General features: G+C 46.5%; 1 protein-coding gene across 3 annotated transcripts in view; it reads right to left on the bottom strand.

Moving 5' to 3' along the window:
• ADAM19 (ADAM metallopeptidase domain 19) overlaps positions 1-10,525 on the bottom strand; it is a 54,581-nt gene extending 44,056 nt beyond the window's left edge. Inside the window, exons 1-3 of one of the 3 annotated variants that reach the window (XM_032800452.2) lie at positions 10,298-10,525; positions 8,472-8,560; positions 3,740-3,810 (exon numbers count right to left, since the gene is read on the bottom strand). In XM_032800452.2, coding sequence (XP_032656343.1) covers positions 3,740-3,810; positions 8,472-8,560; positions 10,298-10,391 — 254 coding nt within the window. In that variant the 5' untranslated portion in view covers positions 10,392-10,525. Of the gene's footprint in view, positions 1-3,739; positions 3,811-8,471; positions 8,561-10,297 lie in introns of those variants that run through there. The other 2 variants (XM_032800453.2, XM_075068201.1) reach the window with 2 other exon arrangements.
• Between the last annotated feature and the right edge of the window lie 13,596 nt (positions 10,526-24,121).

Here is a 24,121-nt window from a genome sequence, read left to right on the forward strand (position 1 = left end):
CCTGCAAAAGGCGCTCCTGGGTCGAAGAGCTAATTCCCGGAGACGACCAGCAGGAGGTGCCTCAGGGTGAGTCCTGCATCTTTACAGTTCCCCACAGTGCTTCACTCCCCCAGGCCCCTTTGCCCATCAGTCCTATCCCTGATCAGGGGACTCTTGCTCCAGGACAAACCCTTAGTTCCTGGGCTCCTTCCATAGCCTCCATTCAGGTTTTCTGCCAGAGGCTTTCTGCAGCATTCCACTTCCAACCCTCCCAGCCTGTATGTCCTACCCCTGCTCATCAAGGGTCCAGAGCCAACGCCTTGCTTCTCAGTCCAGCTTGCATTGACCAAGCTTGTTCCTCCCTTCATCCCTTGGGGCCTTTGCTCAAGCCTTTCTGCAACTGGGCAGGGGTCCCCAGCTCTAGCCAGTCTGTCTGTGTGTTTACCCCCCACCCCGCCAACAGCTTCCATGAGAACTTGTCAATAGAAGCTCATGGCTACTGCTCTCCTGCAGCTCTGTCCCGCAGGCTATTCTCTGCTCCTTCTGTCTCTCCTCTGTTCTCAGGCAGCTGTTACCTGCCTCTTCGTGCCCCTTCTGCTCAGGTGCCTCCTCTTAAGCCCAACGGGGAGGCAGGTGAACTATTAAAAGGGACAGTCACCCTGTGACAATTACTCTCTGGAAAAAGGACAGGGAGGAGGGTTTTTTTCCCCTACAGCTTTTCCTGTTGCCAGGTGGGAAAACAAATTTGTCTCAGATTTGTACAACAGAAGTATCAGCTCTTCTCCCTGATAGAGAGAAACCTCATGCGATGCAGACCCGCTACGTGACACATTCATAGGCTCCAAGGTCAGAAGAGACCATTGTGATCAACATTCATAGTTTCTCCACTGCACCTCCAGTACATCCCTCTCTTCAGCTCAAAGCTGGTTCTTATTAAACACAAATCCCTTTAAAAAAAACCTCTGTTTTCATCCAAGGTTTAGAATGCAGATTCTTCCATTCCTAAGCCACAGCCAAATGGATGATTAGTCTTATAGGCATCTCTCCATATATTTCTCTCTCCATGCAGTCTTGGACTTTCCAATCCTGCAGCTGCAGGACTTGAGCGTTTCAATGACTTATTAAAAAAAAAAAAAAAAAGAATTAAATGGCACTAGGGGATATTCTCCTGCTATTGCTCAGATTTTATATGCTATGACCTACCTTCCTCTGGAATGAAATCATGGTTCTGCCTTTTCCATACTACAACAACAACAAAATGGTGTTATTAGTTTCTAATGCATGAAGCCTATACTCAGGTGTATGGAGTCCGCAGTCAGATAGGTGCTGAGTTTATTACAAAGTAAATAATAATGCAGCATGTTAACAGGAACAGATGCACTATCCCCTGGTTTACATCTCCTGGGGATAAGCACAATATGCTCTTCATAAATGTGAAATCAAGGACATGGCTTGAACATTTCTGCCATGCAACACAACCATTGCATTCAAAACCAACAGCTCTGTCCTAGGCACACGCCAGGGACAAGAGGAGGCTTCATTCATTAATGCTTGCAAAGGGCTGGAGATTCTCAGATGGAAGGCGTCTTATTAGAGCATCCACAACATTCTTGGAGTCCCCACTTCTTCTGCCTCCATCATTCCTTCTTCGCTGCCCTTGAATTCCCCTATAACTCATTGAAATGACTTTGAAAGTGACATCCAAATAACAGCTCTGTTCTCGAACACTTCTCAGCTGCTCATTGAGCCAGTATCCCAACAGCTATCCCTTAAATGTATGGCTTGTTGCCTGTTCTCCTCTGGGTCTCGGCTTCTGTCTCTGACTATAAGCCTGAGCCTTCACTCCAGAGGAGTTTTTCCGGGGCACGAAGTCAGTGTTAAAGATGATTTCGTATCCTCAGTATTTTCTATGTATGAGTTTTTATAAGATCTGTTCCAATAGTAGGACTTCGTAATGCTGTCTGTGTTTATTAATCCTGGTAAGCCAGCATGCTCCCTGATGGAAGGGTATGTATGTGTATCTTGTTGAATGAAAGCCTTACCTCAGGAAGTAAACACAATAGCAAATGGTGTGTTATCCTCATTCTGTTTACTAACACATGCCGAGAGCCAGACCTCTGATGGAAATAGCACAGCACATTTCCCAGGATGCACCTGGAGGTTGTCATCAGATGCTGAATTAACCTGTTGCTTGGATTTCTGACAGGACTCTGCTTTTGCCAGCTCCTCCTGGACTGTGAATAAATTCACCTCTACAATACTGCCAAGCACAAATGCTGCAATAGGTTTAAGACCTGACAGTCAAAGGAAATAGACTCCAACGGTTCTGTCCTATCTACAATAGCAGTTAGATAACTTACAGCATTGCTTCAGAGATCTCTGTTGCTCACAACTGCCACACCGTTCATGTTGCTTCTGTAGACAGGACTTAGCTAGGAATGGCAGTAGCGTTTGGTCCTCTCTCTATGCTTTGGTACTTTCAAAGGCAGAATATTTATAACATTTTCTGTTAGCACAAGCGCAGAATTGGCTCTGCAGTGTCTTCAGTGCTTGAAGTCCCAGCAGCTCATCCTTCGGATATAACCTTTCACAGAAAACTCTTCCCAGAATCTACTTTCATCTGATTTCAGGTACTGCCTTACACCATACCAAGAGAAGCTGGGCTCCCCTCCAAACTATCCTGCAAATCAGTTATGTTTGTATGTCACCATAAACACTAATTACAGTTGTATATCCATATTGCAGCTTTCCTTGCACTCTTAGGGAAGGAGAAGAGTGATCCTAGGTTTGACTGGTCAAGGCTGTCTGCACCATATACTTAAATATGGTAAGTAGTATTATTCTAAGGTGTAAATACATTAGTGGGTACTAGGAGAAAACACTCGACTGGAACTCAATATATAAATCTGACAGCGAAAGAAATCCAACATCAATGGATTAAGATTGGCAAGGGCCAGCTATATAAGAAAAGTCTTGGGTGCTCTTCCACCACTAGAATCTAATCCACTTGCCATCAAAGGATCTGGTATAAAAAGTAGCAAAGAATCTACATCCAAACTCCAGTAGCAAAATCATCATGCCTATGTATATCCACTGGTAGCTTCATCTGGATACAGTATTCTTCTTTGCTTCCTATCCCAAACTATGTACGTACTGTTCCTGTGTGCTGCCAACCAGCTACTATGTTCTACCCCAGAGGTGGCTGAATTTCTGTAGTCAGTGCAATGAAAACATTTCTTTAGGATGAGCGGCATTAGAGAAATATAAGTTTCACTGTCATTCCTCCTGAGAGATCTGGAGTGGAATCCCTTATGAGTAACATAACATACAAAATCCACATTAGAGCTTTTTACTGATTAAAAAAAACATCGAGCCATTTGGTGAACAATCCAGCTCACTAACATCAGGCAAAGAGTAACAGGAAATCATTGTCTAGTTAACACAGGTACTAACTGTTACATGGCAAGGGGATGGTCAGTTGATATAGTTAATCCACAGCGAGGCTGAAGGAAGAATTTTTCCATGAATCTAACTGTGTCTACAGTGGGGACTTAGGTCGTCGCACAAGGCCTGACATTTTTCACAGCCCTGAGCAATGCTGCTAGGTCAGTCTAAGCTTTCGGTTTAGACCAGCCCTTAGGGTGTGATCCAAACTTCAGTGAAGCCAATAGAAAGAGCCCCACTGGGCTCTGGATCAGCTCCTTATTCATCACCTTTGGGAGCAGACTGCACAGGGCATACAATGGACAAGCACACTTACTCATTCTTCTCAACATCCAGGATGAGTTCTCTCCCCTCGACTGTCAGCTTGACTTCGGCTTTGAATGGGTGCTACATGCAACAGAGAAACTTCCCATTACACATACAGCGCGGTCATGGGGAATACCTAAGTGTTCATCAACACGGCAATTAGTTTGTTCGCAGGTGCAAACCTCCCCTTATCCCACCCTGCAGTGGTGAACACGTCTCCCACCCTAGCTGTGCTTAGTAATGCTCAAGAGGAATGATGTGTTGTTACTTCTTTGGAACTATGGACAGGTCCCAGGCCTCACTCAGAGTCCAGGGAATGTTTGGTCACTGGAAAAACATCCTAGCAGAGCTGTGTTTACACTATTTCTTAGCAGATGGCACTAAAACCAGATGGATATCTCCTACCTGACCCACTCAGACACACATTTATTTTAATGGTGAAATATAACCAGTATCCGTGGCGATCTATTTTCATAGCACCCTAGGAGAGTTTGGTCCCCAAATCCCACTGGCATTCACTGGGAGTATGATGGCTAATTCCCAGGCCTCTTTTGAAAAATCCCAGCCCTGCTTTGGATGGTAGCTCTAGTACTGGGCCCTGTCTACAATGAAATTTGAAACTGTGATAGCAACTTATTAGAGAACGCAAGGACTTTGTTTAATAACACTGTTTTGCAAGCCATTTCAGAATAGAGCCTGAAGCCGCTGTTCTCAAACTGAGGCCCATGGACTTCTTGTGGCTCACGGAGTCCTGCTTCACGGCCTGCAAAATTAAACCCAAGCAGTGGGGAATTGGGTTGCTGGGAGGCGGTGCTGGTCCAGGAAAGACGCTTTCTTCTACAAAGTGAAGTGTTGGAGAACCACTGGTTTATAGCATGCACAATTTGTATAAAGTCTCCTGCCCAGAAAAACTATTCAACATATTCTGAAACTGCAGCCCTGCTGGTCTACAATATATGCTAGACACTCTATAGTCTACCTTTCTAGCATGTACTCAGAGACATGGTTCTCTATGAAGGTCCTAATATCATTTCAAATATCAATATAGACAGGTCCAAAGATCTGGGGGTACATCTATATTTACAGTATATGGATATATAGCTGCATACTGGTAGGGCAAGTTATCTGTATCCCTAGCTTTAAATAAACGATAGGGCTGGAAGAAGACAAACTTGAGGTATGCATTGTACACAGGTGAGGCATATACACCTGCTAGACAGGATGCATTACCTAAAAAGTGTTCCCAGTAACCACTACATTATAATTATTTTCATTATTAGGCAGATACAATTAAAACATAAGGGTGGAGGGGGAGAGAGATCAAGGATATGAACTACAACCAAGCATCTCATTACTAGATGTGTCTGCTATTACTGACTTATTTTTTAGTACAGTATTTTATTTTTATACTAATTCACATAAAGAAACATGGGGCCGTTCAGCGCAGAAACAGAAACAAGTTTTAAATGATCACAGAGCTGATAAAAATTAGCTGCTTCTTAGCAGGAGTGGTTTGAAACGTAAAATGTAAGTTGACTCAGTACAACCGAGAATATTAAAACATTTTCTCAGTACAAATGAGGATATTACAAGATTTTCTATTAAGGGAAGTTGCCTCTTAAGGAGGCACGAAAGGCTGCTCTTACTCTATTAGAATTGTAAGATAAGGAATTATTAAGAAATAAGAGTGTTAGGTTATTTCCTCATCTGCCTTACTCAACGTGCAAGGGGATTTCACACCACAGAAATCAAGTGAAACCATAAGAGTATTCTAAAGACTTGCTTGGCTGAAACATTCTTCCAGCCAATGTGTGTGTTCAGATCCCTTTGTGTGAACCTCAACTGTAGTGTCAATTATAAAATTTTCCTTTCATATCCATGTGGTAGGTCTTCATTCTGCTTTCTGGTCTTCTGCTAATCCTGTGCTTATTGAAGTCAATGGAAGTCTTTCCTTGGCTTCCATGAATCAGGCCCATAGATATTATATGCAGCAGACAACATTGGTTTGTAATGGCAAAGGGCCAAATTCTGGTTTCACTGGATCTAAGCTGCAGGTAGGGTGACCAGATGTCCCAATTTTATCGGAACAGTCCTGATATTTGTTTTTTTTTATATATTGGTTCCTATTACCCCCCACCTCCACCCCGCTTTTCACACTTGCTGTCTGGTCACCCTAGGTGCAGGTGCTCAGCACTGGTCTACCACTGAGCTGCGACGTGAGACACAATACAAACACAGGAAGCTTTGACTGTAGCTCAGAGCCTTTCATGTCACTGAACCTCTCCATACAGTTGATGCTGACAAGATTTTCCCTGCCCCTCCCATCCCATTTTGTTTTTAGGGTCCTGTTAACAGTTGGACCTGAAATATACTAGCTGTAACTGCTCGTGCTTGCTTGTTGCTAGCAGGGTTCTTGACTCCAATGAGAATTTGCCTGAATAATCATTGATGAAGGACCTCAGGTTCTGACAGATTTGTCTAAGGGTAAGTGCTGGTCAGATGTCCGTGTGCTTTTTGTGGACAGGTCTGTGATCAAGAATAACCAAATACCTCCACAATACATTGAGAACATAAGAATGGCCAGAATGGGTCAGACCAATGATGCAAGTAGCCAAGCAGCTGGTCTTCCAACAATTCTGGGTGCTTCAGAGGTAATGAACAGAACAGGGCAACTTATTGAGTGATCTGTCCTCTGCCATCCAGTCCCTGCTTTCGGCAGTCAGAGGTTTAGAGACACCCAGAGGACAGGATAGTGTCCCTGATCATCTTGGCTAATAGCCATTGATGGATCTATCTTTCATCAATTTATCCAATTCTTTTTTGAACCCTGTTATAGTCTTGGCCTTTGCAACATCCTCTGGCAAAGAGTTTCACAGGTTGACTGTGCACTGTGTGAAGCAATACTTCCTTTTGTTTGTTTTAAACTTGCCGCCTATTCATTTCAGTGAGTGATCCCTGGTTCTTGTATCATTGCAATGATGTTATTGAGAGGGAGAATGTTCAGCCTGATCCTGAGAGCAAGTTACCTACCACAGCTCCTCTCCATCACATTACACTATAAAAGCTTCCCAGAAGTTCTCATAGTATTGAGTGATTCATACCCTGGATACGCCAAGGCTGTAACTACTTATATTGTTAAAAAGAGCCAAAGGATAGTGGTGAAGGTTCCTCTCCCTGGCTATTTCCCATTTGCATTTGACCTTGCGCTGTAGTTTTGGTTAGACTGGTTATTAAACTTCTCTTCATAGTAACCAGTGTGTGTGTGTGCTGAGAGAAAGAAGAATGGTTTTGTGGCTAATGCACAGTACTGGGAATCAGAAGATCATGTTCTACCACAGACTGCCTGTGTGACCTTGGTTAAGTCACTGAAACCTTACCTCATGGGGTTACTGGGAGGCACAACCCATCCTGAAAACCATCACTCATGTGAGCAGAATTTATTCTTGAGACGACTCCCAGTGATATCCATGGGACACTGACCTAGGGGTGCAGCATTCAGGCCCTGACTGGGAATGGACCATTCCCCCTAGATCTGAATATGCAGAGGACCATCCTTGTGGAGATGCAAAGTAAGCAGGTGAACCTCCCTCCATTATCCTCCTCTGCCTTGTACCTATGGAGACCTGTCTGAGGCTCTAGGAGAGGGCTCGGGCGTGTTTCTCATCCTTCCTGGCAACCAAGGGCAACTCCACTGAGGAGGCGACACAGCCCCAACCTGTATTACCCTTTTCATGGCCCTCACTCTTTGCAACAGGGTCCTCTTCATGGAACGTCCTGAGATTTGCTGCTGGCAAAATAACCCTGTTAGTGCAATTCTAATGGAGCTGCCCTTCCAGACACTGTGGGAGCCTGCAGAGAGCAGGGTGGAGGCACAGGGCCTTCATGGATGGATTCTAATGGATCCACAGGGATCCAACAGATCACTGGGTGTTGGAGCTGGATGCAGCTTCTTCCATGAGGGAAAACCTGCCTTCCCACACTTGACTAAGATTTGGAGCAAACTCCCAAGGAGACCGGCACTGAGTTATCCTGCCTCTGGGCCTCCCTCCTTAATGTTTTTGCCACTGGAGGCCACGGACAGCCTGTTATTTTTATCATTGATGGGTGTGTTAAATGGCTGCTGGGCTCTTCCCCTGAGGCAGCTGCATTTCAGTGGCGAGTAAGCAATCTTAATACATAGTCTAAAGGGATCCTTCATAATGGAAAGTGATATAGCAGCAAGAGTTATCTGTTATTATTGCTCTGCAAGCCAAAGTCAGGGTACGGACTAGGCTCTGTCTCCAAACCTGGAACACACATCCGCCACAAACGCAGAGCAAGTCTGCCTCCATATTCCGCCCAGCAGTGGCTCTCTGGAGGTCGGATTCCAGCTTGGAGCTGAGATACTGTGCACAGAGAGCAGTGCTTTATCGCATGCCATTGGGTCAGGGGATCTTACTGGCAGGTCATCCTTAGCCCCACTCTGTAGCGCTCCCCTATGGCACCATATGCCAAGCGGGTGCATTGCAGCCTATGAGTTTTGGGGAGAGTTCAGATCACGGCAAACAGCTCCCCTCTATGCTGATGAATATTTTGATATGCTCCTATAGCCTGCATGTGCCTCCAGTGACTGGGATTTGGCCTGAAGTATTTAAGAGACATCACCAGATCCAGTCAACCATTTGCATCTTGGGAGAATCGTTGAAAAAAAAAAAAAAAAAATGTAAGAGCACCTTTCCTGTCAACATGGTCATATGACATACCTTCATACTGATCGGGGGGCTTCCTGTGGCTTTCCAGTGCAGTGTGATTTCCTCCTGGTACAGCTGGGGGCCAACAGTGTTGTTTTCTCCTGGGGAGCACAGACAGTTGCTCAGAATCAAAACGCCACTGCATTTAGGATTTAATCCTGCCCCATCAGAGTCAACAGGAGTTTTGCCCTTGACTTAATGGAACAGGGTCAGATCCTTCAAAAGATAGCATATAAACAGCAAAAAGCAAGAACTGTTTGAATTATTTGACCACTAATGTCTCTACATACATTTAAGTACATTGTTTAATATTAGCAGCAGAAAAGATTTTCCTTATAATTTTTTACATCTACATTTCGGAAAGTGCAGACATATACAAGCGCCGGCATTGATCCAGCAAAGCACTTAAGCACGTGCTTAAATTTAAGCATATGAGCTATTTGATTGATTTAAATGAGGCAGCTCCTATGTTTAAAAACATGTGCTGTGCTGGATTGGGGGCCATGTGCTCAGCTCCTCGCTGGATCAGGCCTGTAGTAAATATACAAACCATGGATAAATTCAGCTGGACAGAGCAATAATTGTTGAAGAGGATTTTTAAATAGGAGTTTTAAAAGGCACATTAATTGCTGGAACAAAGATAGGGAAATTCCCTGAAGCACTTAAATAATTCTCTTAGTTTGAAACTAACAGGCATGGCCCAGGTGTCCAACAACAACATAGCAATGCCCAATGATGCTTTCCCCTCTAAAGCAGGTCTGTCTATTCTTTCCCCTGAGGTAATATCTTTCATTGAACCAATTTCTGTTGGTGAAAGAGACAAACTTTTGTGCTCCGCAGACCTCTTCTTCAGGTCTGGGAAAGAGAATGGGGAAAGAAGTTCTCATGACATCTAAACTCATCGAGTTCTGGAGGGAACCAGTTCTCTTTAGCTACTCTTCCAGACCCCTTCCAGCCGATTTGTATCATGGAATGCTGCCCCAAGCAGAGTGAGATGAAATACATAATTTGCCATCTCTGCCTTTCCTGCATTTGACTTGGGTGTAAAAGCCCCTGGTGTCAAAGCCTTCACAGGACACAGAGGGTAATCCACTGGGGACAGTGAGAGCAAGTGGAAGAGGGAAGAGAATCTTATTCTAATAGCCAGCTTGAAAACGGGCTGAATTCAGTCTGCCCCCAACCCACCAGTCCAAGATATAGGACCCTGTGATTAACTGCCAGTTAAAAATGCTCCTGGGTTTAATGAAACAAGGTGGGCAGGGACTATCTGTTACCGAAAGAAACACGCTTTGGAGCGGCACAGAGCTCTTCCTCCCGGCTAATGTCAATCCCAGCCTGCTGACCTGCAGTTAGGGCTGTCGCCCATCCAAGGCTATCACTGCTTTCCCGCTGAGCTGGGTTTTTGCAGCTGGGAGTGTGTTGCAGCCAGGGATAGGAACCTCTGCCATTCCATGCCGCTAGAAATCCCCAGGGCACATCCTGGGGATGGACCCTGGTCCCAGCAGCAGACAAGACATTGCTTATGGCCAGGTATACCCCAAACCCCACAAATAACAGGATTTGCTGAAGGTGCAGCCTGCAATGCGTATTCTCTGGGCGTTCTTGCTGATTTGCTAGGACGCTGGCTGCGCTCTCCATGCTGCTAAACCTTCTGTTCAGATGGCAGGCGTGGAAGACAGAACCAAAAAAAGGTGGGGGGAGGAGAGGTACAGCATCATGGCCAGGAGCCGGGGTTCGAATAAAGCCCCCCAAGATCACCCGACCCAGCCAGCCCCTGGCTCTGGGTTCCCACAGCTCGGATTGTCTCTTTGTCCTGGCATCGTCCCCCGCGGACTTACTTCTCCAGCCTGCTGGCTCTAGGGCGGGGAGCAGCAGCAGCAGCAGCAGCAAGGCAGCCGAGGAGCCCCAGGCTGGCCCCGCAGCCCCAAGCATGGCTCCGCGGAGCGGCTGGCACCACCGGGGGCCGGCAGAGGCTCCCCGCGAAGGCTCGCTCGGCGGCTCGCTGCAGCCTCGGATTCCGCCGGCGAACTGGCGGCCGCCCAGGCGTAGGCGCCTCTCCCCACGCACAGCCCGGAGCCAGCCCCCAAGTCCGCCCAGCGGGGGCGTCCCTCCGCGAGCCAGATGTGCCGGAGGTGTCAGGGTCAATCCGGCCAGCTGCGCACCCAGCCTCCGCACTGCCTGCACATTGCGAGCTCTTAGAGCGGCCCACAAAACCTCCCACAGGCGAAGGATGCGCGCAAAGGAAGCCAGGGCTGTCTTCCCGAGTCTGCAGGCAGCCTGAAACGCTGGCTGAGAGCTGCTAAGGATCTGGCACATCATCTCAGCTAAGCCTTAGCTCTGATGCCTAATGATAGCGATTTAAATGGCAACACCATGAACTCTTTCCTTTCAAGGAAACATTCTGCTAATGCATTTACCAGCAAGCCCCAAAGCCCCAGCTGTCCCCCACCTCCAGCCTCCTGCCCATCTGCTCCCCCATTGGACTTACAGGTTGGCAATCCAAAAATCTAGACCGCACTGAAAACTTAGGCACAGGGCAAACCAAATAGAATTTACTCTCCAGACAAACAGCAGGAGGGGGCCTGTACTGAGTGTTTCTAGCCATTTTCATAGTTGACCTCCTCAATCCCTCCATAGTTGAAGGTTTGTCTCCAAAGAGACTTTTTAAGTCTCTCACTTCCTGGTGAGTGCACTGCCATCAGAATGAGCGGAGCCAGGCAGAAGTTTAGAGAGAGAGAAACACTGAGGTAAGGAACAGGAAGGACACCTCTGAACTGCAGAACTTCTCTGCTGCCCCCTCTCTGTCCCTAGCACAGCTGGCACAGCTGGCGGGCAGCAGGGGCGGCTCTAGGCATTTCACCGCCCCAAGCACAGCAGGGAGGCTGCCTCCGATGGCTTGCCTGCGGAGGGTCCGCTGGTCCAGCAGCTTCAGAGGACCTCCCACTGCGAGAGGTCCAGAAGCCGCAGGACCAGCGGACCCTCTGCAGGCAAGCCGCCAAAAGCAGCCTGCTTGCCACCCCTGCGGCAACTGGCAGAGATCCCCCCGCGGTTTGCCGCCCCAAGCATGCACTTGGCGTGCTGGGGCCTGGAGCCACCCCTGGTGGGCAGTGAGCTATGGCTAGGACATCCCTAACTGCTGCAATGGCCCACTCAGGGGCATGACCAGGCAATGCAATCTGCAGCAGCCCTCTTCCACCTCTGCAGCAGCAAGTCCACCTTGGGATGGATCCCACAAGGGCTGCACTCCAGGTGCAGAGGTTCTTGGGCAGGGCCAGAGGGATGTATGCATTGTCTCTGTGTTTATCTGATTATCTCTGACATATGCATGACTATAACAGGGTCCAAAAAATAACTAGATAAATTCATGGAGGATAAGTCCATCAATGGCTATTAGCCTCCGTTTGCCAGAAGCTGGGAATGAGCAACAGGGGATGGATCGCTTGATGATTCCCTGTTCTGTTCATTCCCTCTGGGGAACCTGGCATTGGCCACTCTCAGAAGACAGGGTACGGGGATAGATGGATCACTGGTCTGACCCAGTATGGCCATTCTTATGTTTTTATCTCCCCACCAGCCCTGTGGATGTACCCCCAGGAAAATAAATACATCTCCAAGCCAATGGAATTGTGCTTCAGGGGAGTGCAATGGTTGGGGGCAGTGTCCTGGGGCATGGCCATCCCATAGCTCCCCCATCTGCTCAGACACAGCACTACCAGCACCTTCTGCATCAGTTTCCTCCCCCACAGTAGGTGTCCTCAGTTTGCCACACACAAATCAGTTTTGGAGATGTGGTTTGGCCCTCTGTCAAGTCACAAACAAACATAACCCCTTCTGGGGTAGCAAAAGTCCAAGTCAAGAGTCCCAACAAGTCTCAAGCCTTCAGACCACCCGAATCTCAGTCCCCTTTTTGGTTACCTTTGAGTCTTGCCCTCTGCTCTGGTGCAGAGCAGTCAGCCCCTCAGCTGGGTCCCCTAGAGAACCCTTCTTCTGCAGAGCCTGGCTCAGGGTCTTCAAAAGAAACCTACCCTCTCCCTGCGGTTGTACACCCTCAGACTGAACACTCTCAGCATTTTATGAGGCCCAGGTATCCATTAATCTATCATCTGCTGCCTCTTCGGCCCATTCCTTCAGCAAATTAATGATGGCACAGGTGTAATAGATTATACTAACTGGCTTTTAACCCATCCTAGTCAATGATGGAGTCTCACCCCATCACAGGCTGCTAGGGACATTGCTGGCGTAGAAGCACCAGGCTTCTGCATAGACAGACCTGGTGTCCCCCAGTGAAGTTACCCACCCAGTTTCCAGAGCTGAAAACACAATAGAGTTTGAGTTGCTCGAGCAAAGACTAGGCCTTCTAGGGCAAAGAGAAACATTTCCTCATAGTTCAATTCTCCACCAGAAGAAATGAGGACAAGTTATTGGGGTCTATGCAGGGATTACTGGTTACAATTCTGTGGCCTGTGTTTTGCAGGTCAGACTAGCTGATCGTAGAATCATAGACTTTAAGGTCAGAAGGGTCTAGTCCGACCTCCTGCACAATGCAGGCCACAGAATCTCACTCACCCTCTCCTGTAACAAACCCCTAATCTATGTCTGAGTCACTGAAGTCTTCAAATAATGGCTTAAAGACTTCAGGATGCCGAGAATCTGCAGCCCCACACTGCAGAGAAAGACAAAAAACACCCAGAGCCATAATGGTCCCTTCTGCCCTTTTCTACTCATTGATCCAAGGAAACACATCACATTATCTACTTTTGCTTATGTTTTCTAGAGACTCCCAGCATGAATGTCCACACTTTCCCCAAAGATGAGGATGATTAATCATGTTTATTAGGGCAGTGCCTAAGGGCCAACCAAAAATGGGTCTCTATTGTGCTAGGTGCTGTACAAAACTAGAAAGAGACAATCCCTGCCTCGAAGATCCAGCAGTCTAAATGGACAAGATAGACCCAGGTGGAGGAAAAGGTCAGACACACACGCTGTGTGAGCAGTGGGATGGCAGCAAACGTCACATTAGTTCCATAATTTTTTGCTTCCTTTTGGTGGGTTTACTTCGGAGGGGATTTGCTACATGGAAAGGGAAGGGAAGGGAGTTCAGGGGGACAGAGCAGGGTAAGAGGGGAAGCTATGGAGTGGAGCTGAGGTGAAGAGATCTACACCAGCTAAAACTTCATCCACCCCGCAAGATGTGCCCCCACAGATGTGGATTTCTTTATGAATTGTCCTCCAGTGATTCATGATAAATGTAGCTAGAGATCATGACCTGAAGATTTAGGCATGTAATTTTTATTGAGAGGGATCTCTGTTTAAAAATCAGAAGTAAGAATGTAAGAACATAAGAACAGACATACTGGGTCAGACCAAAGGTCCATCTAGCCAATGCCAGGTGCCCTAGAGGGAATGAACAGAACAGGTAATCATCACATGATCCATCCTCTATCTTCCATTCCCAGCTTCTGGCAAACAGAGACTAGGGACACCATCCCTGCCCATCCTGACTAATAGCCATTGATGGGCCTATCCTTCATGAATTTATCTAGTTCTTTTTTGAACCCTGTTATGGTCTTGGCCTTCACAACATCTTCTAGCAAGGAATTCCACAGGTTAATTGCGCATTGTGTGAAATACTTCATTTTGTTTGTTTTAAACCTGCTGCCTATTAATTTCATTTGGTGACTCCTAGTTCCTGTGTTATGAGAAGGAGTAAATAACCCTTCCTTATTTACTTTCTCTACACCAGTCGTGATTTTATAGACCTCTGTCATATCCCTCATTGGTAGTCTTTTTTCCCCAAGCTGAAAAGTCCCAGTCTTATTAATCTTTCCTCATATGGCAGATGTTCCATACCCCTAATCATTTTTGTTTCCCTTTTCTGAACCTTTTCCAATTCCAATATATCTTTTTTGAGATGCGGTGACCAAATCTGCATGCACTATTCCAGATGAGGGCGTACCATGGATTTATATAAAGGCAATACAATGTTTTATGTCTTATTATCTATCCCTTTCTTAATGATTCCCAACATTCTGTTCACTTTTTTGACTGTCGCTGCACATTGAGTGGATGTTTGCAGAGAACTATCCACAATGACTCCAAGATCTCTTTCTTGAGTGGTAACTCAAGTGTTAAACTGCACAGGCAGACAGAGATTGAAGGCATTTGGTTCTGGTGCGTTGAAAGTGATTTGATATTGTGGTGTCTCAGGAGGCCAAATAAACTCATTATTTGCTGTCCAAACTCTTCAGAAGATTATTGATCTGTATGATCCATAAAATCCTCTACTTTCACCTCTCCAGTAAAAATGACTGTAGGAGAGTGATCGGCAAACCCACTTAGAAAGGAGCAGTTTGCAGATGGTTTCTATACGCATGCTGGATCTGTGTTGTCTTCCTGAGTATACCAATAAATCATGATGATGGAAAATTAAGATTCCATTTGGAAGAAAGTTTCACTAGAGGCTGTAATGATTTTCTGTCTTGCCCTAATTCCAGGAGCTTTCCCTATGCTACTGAGATTGTTATAAATGTCTCTGTTAAAAGAACGTTCAGGCCCCTTAATGGTTATTGTCATGGGGGAAATGTCTGTATCGAACTGTGAACTCCGTTTTGTTTTGTAGCCAGTCTCCCATTTTATGTGCCAGCTGTCATTGTGTGTTCTGGGTTGAAAAACCAGCCTGTGCCTTGAGAAGGCAGGTCTATTCCAGACACTGCCCTGCCAGGCAGGGGCAGGGGCAGCTTGGAGGGGACTATCAAAGAGGCAGCCGTGGAGGGCCATCAGCTTTGTGTAAGGTGGATCTGAACGAGTTCACCCCGACATCTAGTGATGAGCTGGGGAGAAAAGACCATATTTACATGAACACACGTACTCTGCTTAGGTATTCAGCAGACAGAGCTGTGTTGCCAAAGCCTAAGGGCTGGTCTACACTGAGGGTGGGGAGAAGGTTTGAACTAAGATATGTAACTTCAGCTATGCTATTTGCGTAGTTGAAGTCAAAGCATCTTAGTTCGACTTAGCTGGCCATCCTCACAGCCGTGAGTCGACTGCTGCAGCTCCCTCATCGACTGCGCTTACTCCTCCTGCCAAGGTGGAGTATGGACATCGATTAGAGGATCAATTTATTGCGTCCAGATGAGTTGCGATAAATCAATCCCCGATACATCAAACACTACCCGCCAATCCAGCAGGTAGTATAGATGTACCCTGAGCCTTAGACATGCTGTGGGGAAAGAGGCTGCCTTGCCTGGACTAGCCATGAGCACTGAGAGCTGAGGTGAATGGCGGGTGTGACGTTGCTGTCTATATAATTTTATGAAAATATGCTAATGAGTGTGAATATAAAGTAACTGGAATATGCTTCATGCAAAAGATCTCTTGTAAGGTATCATTACAAAGCTTATAATCTACGGAGTGTGGTCATCCTATTTGTATAAATGTATCACTCTTGTATCTGAAACGAGAAATATGAAATGTAACTCTGAGGGCCTAAAGTAGTTACGCAAAGGGGCCATTAAGGGTGGTTTGGAATCTTGATGGCTCCCATCAGCCAGGACAATTGACTGTGGATGGCTCTGTTTGCAGGCAGCCTTCCTGTGAGTCCGGCTGGGAGGAATGAAGGCTCGGGGTCTTAGGTGATATGTGCTCATGCCACCTGAACCGGAATCCATCTTTAACCTGGTGCTTTTCCATTTAGAAGGAGGGGTGGGAAGTGGGAACCCAGAGAGGGACAAAGAATTCCTGTCTTGTGCAAAAGATATATAAGTGGGTGGAACAGAACAAAGCGGGAGGGCAATCGTGAGAAATCCCCTAGCTACCACCTAAGCTGGAACAAGGGCTGTACCAGCGGGAAAGGATTGTGCCGCAACTAGGTAGGCATCCAGTCTGTGATAGAAGTGTAATGAAATATCTCTGAGGGTGAGATTTTATCTGTATTCAGTTTTATTACTGTATTAGGTTTAGATTTGCGTGTTGTATTTTATTTTGCTTGGTAATTCACTTTGCTCTGTCTGTTATTACTTGGAATCACTTAAATCCTACTTTTTGTATTTAATAAAATTCACTTTTTACTTATTAATTAACCCAGAGTATGTATTAATACCTGGGGGCGGGGGAAAACAGCTGTGCACATCTCTCTATCAGTGTTATAGAGGGAGAACAATTTATGAGCTTACCCTGTATAAAGTTATACAGGGTATAAACTTTATACAGGGTAAAATGGATTTATTTAGGGTTTGTACCCCACTGGGAACTGGGCATCTGGGTGTTGGAGACAGGAACACTTCTTAAGCTGTTTTCAGTTAAGCCTGCAGCTTTCAAGGGACGTGGTTCAGACCTGGGTCTGGGTTTGTAGCAGGTTAGCTTGTCTGACATGAACCAGGTAGGGCACTGAACCCCCAAGCTGGCAGGGAAAACGAGCTCAGAGGTAGTCTCAGCATATCAGGTGGCAGTTCCCAAGGGGGTTTCTGGGATCCAACCCATCACAGCAGGACCTCGAGATGTGGCACTGCAGATGTTGCAGTAGAGAGGCAGGGGGCAGCACAGAAAGCACCAGTGCAACAGTCAACAGCAGCAGAGTGAACGGCAGTGCAGAGGCGGGCCCCAGGCAGCGACACCGAGCGAACTGTGGGCCAATTGCAGCAGCAATAGCAGCAGAAGCATCACTTGAACTCACACTGACGTACCCTCTGAGCTCTCCGCTGTGAGCGAGGTGCGCTGGAGGGAGAGGGCAGTGGGGTGCGAAAGGAACACTGGTCTGTTGGACTTTCACACCACAGGGTGAAGCGCTGAAGAAAAGGACGCTGCCCAGTGTACACTGGAGTGGGTGGTTTGTTTATGTTTCTGAATGGGGTGGTGGGGATTTCCAAAATCAATGCTTGGTTCCCTTTTCCCTAGTAATAAAACTTCTCATTTGTTTTACCCAGAAGTGGGGAAATATCGCCTCTCAGAAGCGCCCAGTGGTGGTGGTAAGTTTTCCCAGATTACTGTGGGGTAGGTGGCTTGAGCCAGTGCTGTTTTGTAGAGTTAAGACAAACCTCTAGCTAGTGAATCCAGCCCTTGTTGCTGCTAACTTCTCTTGGCAGAAGGGTTAACTGTGAATGACTCTCCGTGATGGGACCACCTCAAGGTATAATGGTTTTTCTTCACCTGGGACATGCATGGTGTCACAAGTAGATAGGTAAGGGTTAATTTTCTTTTACCTGTAAAGGGTGAACAAAGGGGGAACCAAACACCTGACCAGAGGACCAATCAGAGACCTGGATTTTTTTTAAGATCTGGGAGGGAACTTGAAACTCGGGGTTTTTTGGTTTCCTCGGCTGTGAAAACAAGCTTTTCTTCTAATCCATCTTCTTTCGAATTTCTACTAAAATCTGTGAGTAAAAGGAGACAAGAATAGGCTGTTATTTGCTTGTGTTGTATTTACATGTGTGTGATATTTTGCTGGACTACTTTATGGCTATGTTCTTATAAGGCAGAGCCTGTTATTGTCTCTTAATGCAGTATTATTCGTTCTGTATTTTCTTTCTTTTATTATAAGTTTCTCTTTTAAACTTGTGGAGTTTCTTTTCTAGTGAGTAAGGAGGGAGGAATTTCTGTGCCGGAGCTTGTATTTTTTTTTTTTTTTATATCTGTGACAGAGTTGCGGGGGGGGGAGGAAAGCCCAAGCCGTGGTGTCTTCTTTCTATTGTCCCAGGCGGGAAAGGCTACGAGACAAAGGAGGGTGAATCTTCTTGTGTGAGCTGACTGAGGTTTGAATGCTCGCCTCGGGGAAGCTAGATTGCCTCTCTGGTTGTATTCAAAGGGAAGAGGACAGCATCGCACCGGCTAACCCAGGAAAGGGGGGGAAGCTGGGGGATGAGATAGAGGAGACCCAGGGGCTCTGGGTCTTGGAGGGGTCCCCCAAGGAAAGGTTTGGGGAACCCGAGGGGGCTGAAACCCTGGAAAACTTCGGCTGGTGGCAGCGAGATAAGATCCAAGATGGGTATAAGCTTGGGGAGGTTCACAGTAAGCACCCAGATTTTGTACGCTAAAGTCCAGATTTGGGACAGAGTTTACCACACATGGGTGGGGGTTGGAATGCCCCATCTGGGCACAGGGCAAACAGGGTACAGACTGTATTTAAGGGGGGATGCTCTCTGAGAAAGGCAGTCGCCCACTGCCAGGCGCCACAAGATCGGGCTACTGAGCGAGAAAAGGCAGGAGAAATTTTGCCTAGCCTGAAATGCTGACCAGAGCTCAGGCTCACCGAAGGGGTGAGGGCACAGTGAGAGGATGTACAGCTCCAGAGGGCCGAGTCTTTGGTTCTGGTTCTGGGGTGGCCAGGCGGCAGAGCCCTACATCCCAAGGAGTAGGGGGCTGCACGCAGCAGCGGCTCCAGACACCAGCGCTCCAAAAGCGTGCCTGGGGCAGCAAGCCGCGGGGGGCGCCCTGCCAGTCCCTGCGAGGGCAGCAGTCAGGCAGCCTTCGGCGGCATGCCTGCAGGAGGTCTGCTGGTTCCGCAGATTCGGCAGCAATTTGGCGGCAGGTATGACACAGGTGCGGGACGGCGGATCTCCTGCAGACAAGCTGCCACAGGCAGCCTGACAGCCGTGCTTGGGGCAGCAAGAAAGCTACAGCCGCCCTTGGTTGCATGGTGGAGTGTGCCTTAGAGTACGTCTACACTGCAGTTAAAGAGCCGGGCCAGCGTCGGTCAGCTGATTTGAGTGCACAGGGCTTGGACTATGGGGCTATTTAATTGTGATGTCAATGTTCTGGCTCCAGCTGGAGTCTGGGACCCTATGAGGGGGAGGGAAGGTCCCAGAGCCTGGGCTCCAGCCCTGTCTGGAACATCTACACCTCAGTAAAACAGCCCATAGCCCAAACCCTGCGAGCCTGAGTGAGCTGCCACAGGCCAGTCACCAGTATTTAATTGCAGTAGAGATGAGGAGGTGTTAGTACCGTTGTATAAGGCGCTGGTGAGACCCCACCTGGAATATTGTGTGCAGATCTGGTCTCCCATGTCTAAGGATGAATTCAAACTGGGACAGGTTCAGAGACGGGCTACTAGGATGATCCGAGGAATGGAAAACCTGCCTTATGAAAGGAGACTCAAAGAGCTTGGCTTGTTTAGCCTGGCCAAAAGAAGCTGCGGGGGATATGCTTGCTCTTTATAAATATATCAGAGGGATTAATATTAGGGAGGGAGGAATTATTAAGCTAAGTACCAATGTAGACACAAAACTAATGGGTATAAACTGGACACTAGGAAGTTTAGACTTGAAATTAGACGAAGGTTTCTAACCATTAGAGCAGTGAAGTTCTGGAACAGCCTCCGAGGGAGTAGTGGGGGCAATAGACATATCTGGCTTTAAGACTAAGCTTAATAAGTTTATGGAAGGGATGGTATGATAGGATAGTTTAATTTTGGCAATTGATCTTGGATTATCAGTCTGCTCAATGGTCTGCGATGGGATGTTGGATGGGATGGGATCAGAGTTACTGCAGAGAATTCTTTCTTGACTGCTGGCTGGGGAGCCTTGCCCACATGCTCAGGCTTTAGCTGATCGCCATATTTGGGGTCGGGAAGGAACTTTCCTCCAGGGCAGATTGGCTGACGCACTGGAGGTTTTTCGCCTTCCCCTGCAGCGTGGGGCATGGGTCACTTGTTGGTGGATTCTCTGCTTGAGGTCTTCAAACCACAATTTTGAGGACTTCAATAACTCAGTCATGGGTTAGGGGTTGTTATAAAAGTGGATGGGTAGGGTTCTGTGGCCTGCTTTGTGCAGGAGGTCAGACTAGATGATCAGGTTGGTCCCTTCTGACCTATGAGTCTGAGTCTATACCCTTAGAACAGTGCCCTGGCTCTGGCTTAGGAGCAAAGGGGACCCAATGGACTGATGTCCTTCCAGAGAGCCATTGAGCCAGATGGTGACAGTTACCACTTCTGTTAGGAAATATTACAATAGCAGCTGGCCAGTGGTGGTTTTGTGTGTCCTGCCATCTTTCCACAAATCAGGGGGAGAGAGAGAGAGAGAGAGAGAGAACAAAGGTTTGCAGGGGCACACCTTTTCTTCTATGTTTGTGCAGCAGGTAGTATAATGCGGACCTGATCTATGACTGGGACTCCTCGATACTATCACAATAAATAAGACAGATCTTATTTGCCCTCAAAATGGCAGCTGACTTGGGGAAAAAGCAGAGAACAGCCGGTGTTGAGTAAGTTCTGCAGATCCTTGGTCCAAAGAAAGAAAAAGATAGAATTATGTGGCACAGTGTGGTAAACAAACTGTGTTTGAAGAACACCGCAGCTTCACAGGGGCTGGCGCCCAACTGTTTCAAGCACTCATTTAACTAGCTAGTATAGGACCCATCCCTACCTCCTTTACTGACGCAAGCAGTCCCATGATGTCAATGGGGCAAGTAGTCCTTATCTAAGTAGCATCAATATAGGGTCACAACTGGGCCTTCAAACACCCCAGTGGAGTAGAGGAATGTTACCTTTGACAGAATGGTAAACTGAGGCACAGGGCGGTTAAATGATTTTCCCTGCTTCATCCAATGAATGAGTCTCACAGCTCAGAGCAGAAACCAGGAAGCTGTATGTTCTAACCTCACAATGAATCAGTGTCACAGCTGGAACAGAAACTAGGACTCCTAATTTCCAGATCCCCATTCTAACCGCTGGCACGCACTCCCTCCAGTATGCAGTCATCCACACCACCACAGAAGTTGTGTCTGTATCACAGTCTGGAATGATACTCTTACAGAAGACAGTGTGTCAGACAGAGCACCATGGGGCTTTGTCTTCTCAGTACCTACACTGAACTACAAGGAATGCAAATCGAAAAGACACCTATGCAGTGGCTATGTAAATGCCTGGCATATCTTTGAAAACTTCCTGTAACGCAGCAAACCTTCTTCCAAAGTTCCTACATTTACTCTTCAATCAGAAGATCGAGCCAAAAATGTTGTAATCATTGTAGAGTTCAGTGAGGAGGTGTTTGTGATTTTTGGTAGCACTCAAGAATTATAAAAAAAAACATTTAATAATTACACATTATATGACAGTATTTTGATCATTGGATTTTGGATATATGACTTTGACCTCTTAATTTACAGTCATCAGAAACACCCTCTATAAAAATATAACCTCACAGTGTCCAGTTGTGCATTGGTTATTGTTCAGACCTGTTCACATGGAGCGGCCCAGAGTATTTTAGTGTGGTTGCACTGCTAACTGCCTCTGGCAAAGGAATTAGTCACATCCTGTCTAGCACTTCGGAAGCCTCTTCCTGTACCCCTTTCTTCAGAAAAGTCTTACTGAAGTCGAGGGGAATTTTGCTTGATTCACACTTGCACAGTTAGTTGTAGAATATTTAGTAACTTCGTTGATAGCCACACTGAGTTATTGGAACTCCTATGTGTGCTTCCCAGTTCTGCTCTCTAGCTAATGCTGATCTTGTGATTAAAGCACCAGATAGGGACCCAGGAAATCTGGATTCTGTTCCCAGCTCTACCATAGACTTCCCATGGGATGTAGGCAAATTTAGAAGTGTTCCTGCACAGTGACCATAAATGAGCACACAAATCAAGTATGGTTGCACACAAATGATTAGTTAGGTCTAAAAACAAGGACCTCCATCTCCCCTCCTGTAAAATGGGGACAATGACATTTGCCAATGTGATAGTGTTGCTGTGAAGCTAATATGAATTCACTGGTGTTTGTAAAGCACTTGTCCTTGGATCGAAGACACTATATAAGGACAAATAATTCTTCTTCTTCCTTCATCATGAATTAGGAGTCATTCAAACAAGGAAATAGAATTCTTGTTAAAGTAATAAACCTCTTCAGAGACTAGAACTCCAGGCTCTGGGTGTCCCTAAACCTCTGATTGCCAGAAGCTGGGACTGGACGACAGTGATGGATCACTCAATAGTTGCCTTGTTCAGTTCATCTGGCACCAGCTATCACTGGAAGACAGGAGGATACTGGACTAGATGGACCGTTGGCCATGCTTGGTCAGACCGTTCTTATGTTCTAATAGTTTGGATTTGCATCAGATTAAAAGAACCTCAGTGATATTTCAGGGAACTCTTTTCGGGAAAAGGAAAGGCTGCCTGAGGAATCACTGTTAAGAGACTGACTCTGGAGGAAGTATTACCAAAAAATGGTAGTCCCAGATAGAGAAGGGAACATTGCTTTACTGCTGTCAAACCTCAGCATTTGAGACACTTGCCTTGACCAGGGGAGCATCCACATTCTTGACAGACTTGAACAGAATATTAAATCCTTCCATATTAAAACATTTTGTCGCCCAATATTTTTGCCATTATCAAAGGGAGGAGACTGGGATTCAACAGAAGCAACTGACAATTTAACAGCTGACTTCACTATTTCAGGTGGTGACAGTTGGGAAGGGTTTCAGCTCGTCCCAAATCATCTGATTTAGCCTCCGTTTTCCCCTTCCATTCAGAATGGCAGGAAATATTTGCAGAGCCCAGAGCAGCTGTCCTTTCCAAAGCAGGGAGACACACCATACACTGATAGTATACTGGATGTGGGCTTGGTCCTAGTCTGTTTTTAATGGGACTAACACACACACACACACACAAATATCAAGCCACTATCTGTGCTTTTTAAAAGAGGGATCGGTGACATTAAAACAAAAGATGATTAATTATGCTGGATCTTTCTCCATTTACAACTGAATGACCTTGGCTGTGATGAAATTCATGGGTTAAAAACTGTAATGATTTAATTATACTTGTCTAGTTAAAAACGGTGCAATCCCCCCAGTGTGGAAACAGTTATTCTTGTACAAATATGTTTATCTGAATATAACTTATTTCCATAAGAGGAATAGCTATACTGACAAAAGGCACCCTCATATTGCTATGACAGCGTCTGCAAGAGTTATACAGTTATAATTATACTGGGGTGTGCGTGTGCGGGGAAATCACACCTGTGACCTAAGTTGTTATATTGTACCACAGCTGTAAATAGACCAGGTCTTGACTCATCGGGTTAGTGCATAGCGTAGTGGGCATTTCCTCTGATGTGTGTAGATGTCTATAATGCAAACAACAAACCTCCTTTTTAAATGACCCTTTTTAAGGGACCCTTGCCTATAGTGAGCGTATTGATTACAGAATTCTCCTGAAAATTAAAAGAGAATTGAGTGATCAAAATGCTGAGGTAACACTGAAAAACTTAGCCCACACGCTGACCTCTCTGGTTTAGCTAGAGAACCTTCTGAAGGAGCAGAGAATTCTTGGGATCATGACACAATAAGGGACAACAGACTGAAACATGAGGAATTCAAATGGCCAACATACACTGAGGAGAAAAATCTGTTTGTGAAAATCCACCACCACAACACAATCATTCATACTCAGCTTCAGCATCTTCTGCTAGTCCTAGTGCTCTTCAACTGTCCCAGTCTGCTCTTCACCAAACAGCCACTCCCAGTTCTTCCTAGCTGGAGCTCAGCCTTCTTCCACTCACTCACTCTCTGGCCTAGAGAGATTCACAGACAGCACCTCTTCCCCCTGCTGCTGTGTCCCCCTTTATAAGGCCTGGGTGCCTTCCCTTAAGCCCAGTTTGGCAACAGGTAATCAGTCACAGGTGTATTGGACCTCTCTTCCTCCCACACCTGCTCCCTCTTAAAGGGGCCACTCACCCGGTG

Source organism: Chelonoidis abingdonii, chromosome 7, assembly GCF_003597395.2.
Source record: "Chelonoidis abingdonii isolate Lonesome George chromosome 7, CheloAbing_2.0, whole genome shotgun sequence".
Classification (NCBI taxonomy): Eukaryota; Metazoa; Chordata; order Testudines; family Testudinidae; genus Chelonoidis; species Chelonoidis abingdonii.